This window comes from Archocentrus centrarchus, chromosome 2 (assembly GCF_007364275.1).
Source record: "Archocentrus centrarchus isolate MPI-CPG fArcCen1 chromosome 2, fArcCen1, whole genome shotgun sequence".
NCBI classification, from domain to species: domain Eukaryota; kingdom Metazoa; phylum Chordata; class Actinopteri; order Cichliformes; family Cichlidae; genus Archocentrus; species Archocentrus centrarchus.
The window spans coordinates 18,831,624-18,843,306 of record NC_044347.1 but is presented as its reverse complement, the minus strand read 5'-3'; the positions used below and the strand labels follow the sequence as shown (position 1 = coordinate 18,843,306).

The 11,683-nt window shown below is 42.3% G+C and overlaps 1 protein-coding gene across 1 annotated transcript; it reads left to right on the top strand.

Moving 5' to 3' along the window:
• The first annotated feature begins 636 nt into the window (after positions 1–636).
• Positions 637–11,027, top strand: arpc2 (actin related protein 2/3 complex, subunit 2). The gene is made up of 10 exons (XM_030748659.1): positions 637–858; positions 2,597–2,631; positions 3,162–3,274; positions 6,118–6,163; positions 6,302–6,488; positions 7,809–7,902; positions 8,258–8,384; positions 8,488–8,588; positions 9,492–9,592; positions 10,552–11,027. Exons 1-10 carry the CDS (start codon positions 785–787, stop codon positions 10,571–10,573), a joined length of 900 nt encoding a protein of 299 aa, XP_030604519.1. The 5' UTR covers positions 637–784; the 3' UTR covers positions 10,574–11,027.
• Positions 11,028–11,683: the final 656 nt, after the last annotated feature.

Below are 11,683 nucleotides of genomic sequence, written 5' to 3'. Positions count from 1 at the left end.
TTGCCTCCATCTCACCCTATCCCTAACATCCTCTTCTGTCACATCCTCCTTCCTACATCCATGAACCTCCTCTGTGGTCCTCCTCTTTTCCTCCGGTCTGGCAGCTCCAACTTCAACATCCTTTGTCCTTTATATCCACCATCTGTCTTTTGCAGAGGTCCAAACCAGCCTTGCATCTCTAACTTTGTCCCAGCTGTCCGTCTGATACATTTATTTCTAATCGTGTCCATCCTGGTTACTCCCAATGAAAATCTTAAAATCTGCTACCTCCAACTCCGCCTCCTGTTTTTTTTTTTTGTTTTGTTTTTTGTTTTTTTTTGTCAGTGCCACCGTCTCCAAACCATACGTCATAAAAGGTCTCACTACCATCTTGTAAACCTTCCTTTTCACTCTTGCAATGGTTTATTCTTTTAATATAACAAGTATGAACAAGTATTCTTGGTAAACCTGAGTATATTTGACCATTGCAGCCCTAGCGTTCTGCCTGATGTACCACTGAAATTTATTAAGTCGCTGACACCTGTTTGTTTTGTTTGTGTTATTACAAATCTGCCTCAGTGTTGTCGAGACGAATTTATTACAGGCATTATTTTAGACGCGCCGATCTCACGGGGCCCTGAGAGTAAAATACGCGGAAGTGGCAGGCGGAAGTAGCCTCGACGGAAGCGGTCGGGTCTTGTCAGGGAAGGAAAAAAATTTGCAGGATTTGACACAAAGAGGTTAACCCCACCAAACAGCACCGCTCATCCCCCCTTTTTTTTCCTCGACACCGGCGTCCGCTGCGATGATCCTGTTAGAAATCAATAACCGCATTATCGAAGAGACGCTGGCGCTCAAGTTCGACGGCGCATCCAACGGGTGAGAAATTATTGCTACACCTGGCTAGCACCGTTAGCTTCCCCTTTAGCTCCTTGCGGAAGATGACGGCTGCATTTACAGAAATGGGGGGCTCGGATGCTGCAGGGTCAACACGGTTCGACTAAGTAGCGTTAATGAGTGTTTGAAACGGGGGAAAGGCCCCTATGTACGCCCAGAGATAGCCTGCTGCTCTATCGGGACGAGTCGGGGTGTGTCTGCACGGGTGGTGTTGTGCCAAAAATTGTAGCCCCATTGAATTTAATCCTTCTTGGCGACTCTCCCACAGACCGAGGAGATAAAATAACAAAGCAGATAATAGGTACTTATAATTTAGTTACGCTGCTGTGCAAACGAAGCTAAACGTTTTTGAGCCTTTTAAAAGGTTGTATGGCTTCAAATGAGCTAGCCAGCCACAAAGTAGCTAATTTTGTAGGCTATATTTATATGTTATTGATTAAGCTAAGTCACACTGGCTGATGACCACAAACGGCTTTTAATGATTCAATTTTAAAAATATAAATAATTTTTTTTTTAAATCGCCAGTGTGGCCCTTCCTTCTTCTTTTTTTCTTTTTTTGGAATACAACAGGTTTGTCGAGGGAACACAGCTGCTCATTTCCGGTGTCAGTCCAGCACAAGGCTGATCAAATGACATACCCGCGGTGCTTTCACTTAATAAAGCCATTTATGTGCTTCCACTGCATAAAGCTTATACTGGCTAAAGGATGGTCAGCCATCGCTCCCTCTCACTCTCTCTCTGTCTCTCCTGCTTCCGCATTCCTGTAGTCAGGCCGATTCAGGTCTGCTGCACAGCCTGCAGCAGCGTGGACAAGTCCCTGCAGCATCCGCCTGTAGACAGCTGATTTGCCACTGTACACTCCCCAAACGGTGCTTTTATTGTTTAAAAAAGAATAAAAAGACCGCCACATCGAGATGATTGATTAAAGTTGAGAACCATCATAAAATTACAGTGATTACTTGTGTAAACAGATGCCTTACTTGCATTAGTTTGTTTCCCAGAGTTTGACTGACAGTGGGAGAAATACTAATGTATTGTGTTGTAGTATAGCAGTAAGTTGGGCAGTAGATCTTACTGCTGCAGTGTATATTGTACAGGAAATAATGAGGGTCAGTTCTGATTAACTGTAGCTTACCATGAAGGCACCATTGGCTATACTACTTTATATATGCTGTAACCAGTGGTGAGAGTTGGAAAGCATATGTGCACATACAGATATCTATGACGGGCCCAAATCGTATTACGTGTTATGGACCAATATTAGCTATTTGATGATCTATCGATCGGCATTTATGTCAACCAATAAATTAGAATTTTAAAAGTAAAAAAGAGAGAAACAGCCTTCTACCATGTTGCTGGATTTTTAAATCATACATACCTAAATTAGTATAGTCATTGATCTTAAAAACCTATATCAGGCAGGCTATAATATTTATATTATTATATTTCAATCATGCAAATATGATTAAAAACTGTAGTGTTAGTAACTATAAAAAACAAAACAAAGCTACCTTAGCTTACCTTACTAGCTACCTTCTTGGGACTGCAGTGTGTGGCTTCTGCTTACTTTTCTTACTTTCTCCTCCTCACTACCATCATATTTTGAGAAACAAAACACAGTACAGAAAATATTTACGGTGGGAAATTGCATGCAACTTTGTGAGCGTAACAAAATCCAACTGTCTCCTCATGTTTTTTGGGGGTTTTTTTCTCCTCGCAGAACCAAACCAGAGGCCGTCGATGTGACGTTTGCAGGTGAGCATCTCGTGTAGCTGTGTGCCAATTTTGCACCATTCTTAATATATTTGAATATCCATGTTTAGGTTTCACCACACCGTTATGGTAATATAGCTGTGAGCCGTGTAGTAGTGTCCTGCAGTATTTTGTGTAACCCCTGTGAAGACAATTTTACAGGCAGTCATGTGCGTTTTGGTGGCCTGTGAGAAGCCAGTTTAGTGCAATACAGGGAAAAAAATCTGGTTGGTTGATGAATCAAATTTTCTGTGCACCTCTTTCAAGATTTTAAGGGTGTTTCTGATGTTGCTGTCTGCAGTTTCCTCTTATGCAGTCAGCTTGTTGCACATGTTACTTTAATCACTGCAGGAAGATGCAGCATCGCATATGTGAAGTTGACTGAAATTATCATATCTGAACACATGCATTGAGGTTACTAAGACATCCCGTTTCCCTAAGTATAAAATGTGCCAGTGTGTCAAGGCGCCAGCATGAATAGACCGAGTTCATTTATGCCCTGCAGGCATTGACTTTGTTCTTCTCTGCTGCAGATTTTGATGGCGTCTTGTATCACATCTCCAACCCCAATGGGGACAAGACCAAAGTGATGGTCAGCATCTCTCTGAAGTTCTACAAGGAGCTGCAGGAGCATGGAGCTGATGAGGTAAAAGACTAAAAGAGAGAGAGAGAGTCTGCAGTCTGTTTCTGTGATCCTGGATGCACACAGAGAGATTTATTTTATTTTATTTTTTAGCATGGATAACACCGAGGCCTTGCAGAGAATTGTTTTTAGCTGGTTTCACATCCTCTAAAACATACAGAAAGCGCAATTAAGGAGAAACTTAAAATAGACCCTTTCTGCTCATTGTCAGCTCTGTATTTTAATTTGGGGACTATAGCGCCTTTGTATGATTATTTATCTTACAGAGGCCCTTTATGCAGCCTCTCAGCTCAGCCCTCTCTGAAAGCACACTGTGGGTCCTGTCTCTTTAAGCTACCCTTTCTAAAAGCCTCATCTGGCTTTTAAGAACAGAACCCACTTCTCATAAGTGCCAGCCTGGTTGTGGCTCAGTTGACCATATAAGGTGGTTCGTGGTGATGTCAGCTCAGCACAAGAATAGGACAAAGCAGTTTTGAACCAAGCCTTTAAGCGTCATTTCCACTAGCATCTACTCTGCTCAATTCAACTCTACTCGTTTTAAGTCGTTATCAACAGGGCGACTTGTTTGCTGGTTAGTGTGTAGCCATTTCCCTCACTGCTGCGGGATTTGATTATTTTGAAGGAGTCGCTCTCATGACTCATCTTGTGGTATCACTCCCTGGCCAGTCAGTGGCATGCAGCCTGTTGACGTCACATTTTCGGCACAACTCGGCTCGCTTGGAACCGCGGCTGAGTAGGTACTGATAAAGGACCTGGTACCAGGTAGTACCACCTAATGGACAACCCTAAAAACTGAGTAGAGTCAAGCCAGGTAGGTACTAGTGGTAAAGAGCCATTAGTGTAGTCACAGGGGTTACCCTTCCAGGCGCCTGTGTTTTTCTGACATGCCGTTCCTCTGGTGTCTCAATAAAGCAGGCATGCAGGGTAGATTTTCCATTTGGTGCATAAATCTAACATGACTCCCCACCACACTGCTGGTTATTTGTTTACATCAACATAGTCATGTGATATAGACTGTACCACATTTTGGTGCCACTTAGAGGCCTCTGTCCTTTTGTATCTATGTTGGCATTTGATACACACTCGCAACATTATTCAGTATATTCTGCTCTGACCGAGCAGTGAATAATAGCTGATCAGAGGCAGGATAAGGGAGATGTTGTGGCACAAGACTGTAAAGCCAAGCAAAATGTTTTGGGGGTTTTTTTTGTTATTTTTTTAAACGGGAAATCGGGGCCTTGTACCCGTGGCATTTGCACCTTTGCCTGCAGTGGCTTTTTGATACATGCATACCAGCTGACACGCACGCCAAATGGGGGAACGCGGACTCAAAAACTGCCACATGCCATTTCAAGTAAACATGTTGTTCAACCTGTAAATAGAAAACAATGTTGCATACCGTTTTCAGGTTTGAACGTGCTTCAGGAAGAAGATGATGCGGGCGAGTGTTACAAGTTTACTGAACCTTTAAATTTGCCTTTGTGTTTGATCCAGAAATGTTCAGCACTAAGACTTCCTGAGGTTCATTCAGGCTTGAAGATAGAGTAGTTTTGAAATTTGCTCTGTTCTTCTGTATTAAAGATTATTTTAATGAAAAGCACTAAAACAAGCACATAGGAGACATTAAAAAGGCACCTCTGCTTATCCTTTGTGCCTGATTGGTAAATGCCGGGGGTTAATTTCAGGCACTGCGTGCAAGTTACTTTCATTTTGATTTCAGTGATGATAAACCTGACTGCAGGTGAGCTCTGGGCCCTGTCTCCATGCTGCAGCTGTAGAATCAATCTGCATTAAAGCAGGAGTGCTGCTGAGTTTGATTACTGATGATTTTGTGTCCATTTGAGATGATAAAATCAAAGTAGAACGAGGTCATTATTTCCCTCCGCGCATTCACACATACACACACAATCCTACAGCACAAGTGCTCTCTTGCCATGTAAGGAAGAAAGTAGCTGCTGAGGCATTTGGTAGAAACAGGAAGCGAACATGTGTGACTCACCCCAGGCGAGGAAGTGCTGACTGCGAGCAGCAACCGCTTTGTATGAAAGGCATGGCTGCCGTCCAGCCGCTCGGCTTTGCTTCGTTCCCTAAAACTCGGAAGAGTAGGGGGATAAGTGAATGACTCAGCGGTGACACATTCAGTTATTCTTCCCATGAAAAATCTGTTTGGAAAACAGTTTTGGTTGAGTGGCGTGCTTACTTTGTTAAGGCACGTGTCTGTTCTCGCAAGTTTTTATCTGTTCTTGATTTGCTACACTTGCAGATATTATGCGTAGATTGAAAGGAGAGAGCGCGGGACACGTTTTTGTTGACGTTTTTGTGCTGCATTCTTGACATGTGTGGGCCTGATTTGCATATTCCTCAGTTCATTCCAAGATGGCAGGTATCTATTAGATACACGTCCTTTAATCATCACCCGTAAACATTTACGTCCTTCCTGCCACAGTGCAAGTCTTTCATTATGCAGCAAGTGTGTTTACCCACCTCTCTGCTCTTTGTCGTAAACCACATACCACATACTGCTCATGCTTATCTCTTACTGTACCAGTCAAAAGTTTGGACACACTCAGGGGGGGCCAGTAAAAGTGCAATCTACTAAAAAAATTGAAGTTGTTGATGTGAAGGCTCCTGCATTGGAAACTTTTCTGCATTCTGCTGTTAAAGCCACATCTTTGGAGCCTGTTTCAAATCCTGGCTTCTCAAAATACATTTTATTTAGTAATTTTACAGTTTCTTTATGGCTGTTGAGTAATTTATCTTTTGCCATTGTGCTATGACTGTGTCCTGCACTTGAAAACCACATGAAGGAAGTATGTTACAAATAAAGGTCATATTTTTAATTCCAGTTGCTCAAGAGGGTCTATGGGAACTTCCTGGTTTCACCAGAGGCGGGTAAGCAATGACAGTATTTTTGATGTCCTTTTTTAGAGTTACTGAAATCAGCAGAGCTTTGGTGCTTTTTTTTTTTTTTTTTCTTTAGCTTTAATAGAAGATTGTGAACATAAAAGTTGCAATTGTAATTCCTCTCAGGCTATAACGTGTCCCTCCTGTACGACCTGGACGCTCTACCAGCCAACAAAGATGAGGTTGTCCACCAGGCGGGGATGCTCAAGAGGAATTGCTTCGCTTCAGTGTTTGAGAAATATTTCAAGTTCCAGGAGGAAGGCAAAGAGGGCGAGAAGAGGGCCGTGGTCCACTACAGAGACGACGAGTCCATGTAAGGGGGCACTTCCTTTTACTGTGGTTGTGTGTCATGGGAAACGTTTAGAAATGCAGAAGTTAAATAGGTTTTAAAATGAAATAAACGATATTAGTGAAAGAATGGGTTGCTCATTCAATTCCAGCATGGTACCATAATAGGATGCCACCTGTGCAACAAGTCCAGTCGTAAAGTTTCCTCACTACTAAATATCCCACAGTCAGCTGTTAGTGGTATTAAAACAAGGCAGAAGCAATTGGGAATGACAGCAACTCAGCCACGAAGTAGTAGACCATGTGAGGTCAGCAGATGCAGAGGCATGTAGTGCATAGAGGTCACCAACTTTCTGCAGGGTCAGTCGCTACAGACCTCCAAACTTCATGTGTCCTTCAGATTAGCTCAAGAACAGTGTGTAGAGAGCTTCATGGAACGGGTTTCCATGACCGAGCAGCTGCATCCAAGCCTTACATCACCAAGCACAATGCAAAGCGTTGGACGCAGTGGTGTAAAACATGCCACCACGGACGAATCACACTTCTCTATCTGGCAATCCAATGGACGAGTCTGGGTTTGGTGGTTACCAGGCAAATGGTGCTTTTCTGACTGCATTGTGCCAAGTGTAAAGTTTGTTTTTTGGGGGGGGTTATGGTGTGGGGTTGTGTTTCAGGAGTTCCAGTAAATGAACTCTTAATTTTTCAACATACCAAGACATTTTGGACAATTTCTTGATACCAACTTTGTGGGAACAGTTTCTGACCTCTACCTGATAGAACACCTTTGGGATGAATTAGAGCGGAGACTGTGAGCCAGGCCTTCTCATCCAACATCAGTGTCTGACCTCACAAATGTGCTTCTGGAAGAATGGTCAAAAATTCCCATAAACACTCCTAAACCTTGTGGAAAGACTTCCCAGAAGAGTTGAAGCTGTTGTAGCTGCAAAGGGTGGGCCGACATCATATTAAACCCTATGGATTAAGAATGAGCTGTTTGGACACCCGGATGGCTTAGTGGTGAAGCCGGCGACCACGTACATATGCCGCGTTGTGGTGCAGGCGGCGCAGGTTCGAGTCCCAGCCTGTCACCAATTTTCCCGCGTGTCTTCCCCTGTATCTTTCCCCCATTCCTGTCTCCCTCCACTGCCAATGAAAATGCCAAAAAAAAAAAAAAAAAAAGAATGAGCTGTCGCTACAGTTCATAGGCGTGTGAAGGCAGACGAGTCTTTGTCGATATAATGTATGTCAGGTTTCCCACCGCATTCATGGGATTCTGCTCTCAATCTCAGACACATTTCAGGTCGTGTTCTTGTCGTTTCTCTGACATGACTTGTGGTGTCTTCAGGTATGTGGAGGCCAAGAAAGACAGAGTGACGGTGGTGTTCAGCACAGTGTTCAAAGACGACGACGACGTCATCATCGGCAAAGTCTTCATGCAGGTGCGTGTGAGGCCAGTCACTGAGTGCAGCTGCATTTCTACTGTAGGGTTTACTGTATTATAGTCCTGTAATGGTATTTTTAGATGTAGTTTATCTAGTTTTATCTTGTCTCCTATAGGACATAGTGGCGCATTAACCAACATCAGCTGCATATTCAAACATTGTTTACTTTGCATTCCTATTTTTAGTTTACGATTCATTTCTACACACATTCGCTTTCGAGATTCATCATGTGGTGCTTTAAGTACGACTCTATTGTAACTCTTTGTTGCTTTCTCTTTTTTTTTTTTTTTTTTAATTAAATAAATAAAGAAGCTCTAAAAAATTGCTGTAAACATGCATTTCCTGTGTGTAGGAGTTCAAAGAGGGTCGGCGAGCCAGCCACACAGCTCCCCAGGTGCTCTTCAGCCACAGGGAGCCACCGCTGGAGCTGAAGGACACAGACGCCGCCATCGGGGACAACATCGGATACATCACCTTCGGTCAGTGTTTTTCTTCTTTTTTTAATTTTATTTTTAAAAAGGCCTTGTCAATTCACTGCCAATGCCGTGGTTTTAATTTGAATTATGTGCTCTTTGTTGCCAGTCCTGTTTCCGCGTCACACCAATGCCAATGCCAGAGACAACACCATCAACCTCATCCACACCTTCAGGGACTACCTGCACTACCACATAAAGTGCTCTAAGGTGAATTTGTGTTAATGTGTCAGCCAACTACTCCTACACTAATTTGTTTACATGGCAGCACATCAAATACAGTGAAGCTTTATAGTAAAATTTCTTCAGCTGAAATAAGCCATTTATATTTACAGGTTTCAGATGATTTTATAATATTTTTGTTGTCTTTGCTTGAAATCTTTGATCCGATTTGATTTTTATGCCATAAGTTCAGCAGTAAGAAACGCTTGTTTTTGGATTTTTTTTTTTTATATTTAATTTTCTGGGAGATTATCTGTTATCTTCAGTGTTATTTTAGAGCTAGAGGCTGTTTTGACTCTGTGTTTGGAAGCCGTTAACAGGTGAATTCAAATTAATCAGCACACCTGTCAAAACCGAAAGCTAAAAGCCACAAACAAGCCATTAAGTCCTCCAAAGTGATAGTACCTTCTACTCTCTGTTTTTCCTTCTCCACAAAACAAAGTCCTGTAAAAGGTGAGATTTTTGTCTTGCCATCATGAGTGGGTGTTTGTGTACATATCCCACAAAATGAGACGTGCCTAGACACGATTCTTCAGATGTCCTCCATTTACTGTAACCCATAATCAGTGCCGTGTTTTGGATGACTTACACTTCACAGACGTGGATGTTGGTTGTCGTTGCCTCAGAGGTGACAGAGCAGGTGGATTTATAGTCAAGGGTGTGTTAAACTTGAAAAATACAGTGATGTACATTATGAAATCAAATAATGGTTGTTGTTCCTGTGTGTAAGATGATACACTTGAGGCATTAGCACAGAGCAAAGCATACATTTGTTTCCGTTCCCTCCAAGTGGAAGGAAATGGGCCAGCGCCAGTAACAAACCGCCCCTTTGTCTTAACATGGTTTAAGATTGTGATTGGCGTTGAATCACATGTGCTGTCTCTTCCGCAGGCCTACATTCACACACGTATGAGGGCCAAGACGTCAGACTTCCTCAAGGTGCTGAACCGCGCTCGACCCGACGCCGAGAAGAAGGAGATGAAGACCATCTCGTAAGTAGCCTCCACCCTCCTCCTCCTCCTCGTTTCTCTCACAGTTATTGAATAACAAGAAAAGGCGATTATGATCTTAAACTGAATTCAACCAATTTTACTTCATACAGTCATACTGGCAGAGTTTAAAGCCTCCTCTTCACCTTTAGCATTGTCCAGATCTTACACAAAGACTTGTTCATGGATCACAAGAATCTTTGTTCAAGATAACTCGTTTTTACCTGCACAGCTTTTTCACTGTTTGAAATGAGTCACAAAGTATCTTTCACTGTTTCATCACAGGTGTGCATGCATACAGCCTGAGCTCTGAGAGGCTTTGTACTGAGGGTAATGTGTAACTGAAACAGAAACAGGCTGCCTCTCATTCTACAAACGTGGCAGTTGGTTGATAAACACTTCTCTTAAATCTTAGGCTGGGCTACAGGACGGGGGAAAAAAATAAATCAAACATCACATTTCATTTGTCACGCAATGACATGAAAGCATGCGACAAATGCTGTTATAAGTAGCACTATCGTTTTTGATTTTCAGGTATGTTCAATGATGAATGGGATCTTTCAGTAGCTCAAATGGCCTCTCAGGTGTTTTGCCAAAACAGAAAACAGGAAATGCATAAACAGCTACCCATAAATATTTGTTTTTAAAAACTAAGGAGTGCAGTATGCAGTTGTTTCCTTGAAGTTGTTTGGACCTCTTTTGTGTTTGAATACAAAGCTGTAGGCAGCAGTTTGCTTAGTTCAGCGTGTCTGCCAGAAATGGGATGGGGAACGCTGAGCGTAGCTCCACTTTATGGTAACCTACCAGCACATTAAAAGCTGCTGATGAGTCAGATTTGCTCAGTTTTCATTGATTCCAGCTTCATTATTATCAAAAGGGCATGAGTGATACTGATCTCTAACGAGCTGTTGTTTGCTTATCTTAAATTGTGACGTCTGCTGTTTCTTTCTTTATATTTTTAGTGGAAAGACCTTCTCCCGCTGAGGCCGACCTACACCTGAAAAATACAATCCTCCCCCTCCCCTCCTGTGGGCATGCCCAGACGCCCCACAATGAGACTTAATGCCACATCGGACAGGATTTCAGGACGCCTCTAATTTCTCCCCCTGCCCAGCCTCTCATGTCCTGACTTTTTTCTTTCTTTTCTTTTTTCTTTTATTTGGATGAATAATAATGGTGGCCATACTTAGGGAAAACCAAGGCTCACAAAAAAAAGGGCATTCCTTGCTTTGCATAGTTAAAAAGAATTATAAGTCCTATATAAATATATATATGAAAAACTGAAATTTTTGATACGATATCTTTTACTCCATTTGGTACTCTTGCTTGCTCCTCAGCCCTCACCGTCATGATGAATGATTTCAACCCCCCGTGCTTTCATGTCATCTGTACCGTTATTTGATGAAAAAAAAAAACAAGGAATAAATCACGCTTTAAAAAAAACCCCCATCTTTGTTCATCATTTGTTATCGAAGTGTTATCAATCAACACAGAATGTGTTTAAACTTATTCCCTGACTTTGAATCAAACTAGCTGGAGCTGTTTGTTTACTGTCCTAAAAGCTGAGACACATGGCTGGTTAATGGTTAATGCATGGAGACATGGTCAAGATGACCCGCTGAACTTCGAAATGAGCATCAGAATGGGGCAGAAAGGTGACCTAAGCGACTTTAACATGGTATGGTTGTTGGTGCCTGGCAGGCTGGTCTGAATGTTTCAGAAGTTTCTGATCGGGGATTTTTCCACACAACCATCTCTTGGGTTTACAAAGACAGGTCTGAAAAAGAAAATATCTTGTGAGCTGCAGTTCTGTGTGAAAATGCCTTGATGATGCCAGAGGTCAAAGGAGAATGGCCTTATTTGAGTTTATGGGAAGGCAACAGTAACTCAAATCACCACTTATTACAGCCACGGTATGCAGAATTGCATGTCTGAATGCACAACATGTTGAACCTTGAAGCAGAAGACCACACTGGGTACCACTTCTGTGTGCTAAAAGTTTAATTTTATTTATATAGTGCCAAATCACAACAAACCGTTACCTCAAAGCTCTTTATATTGTAAGGTAAAGACCCTACAGTACTTACAGAGAAA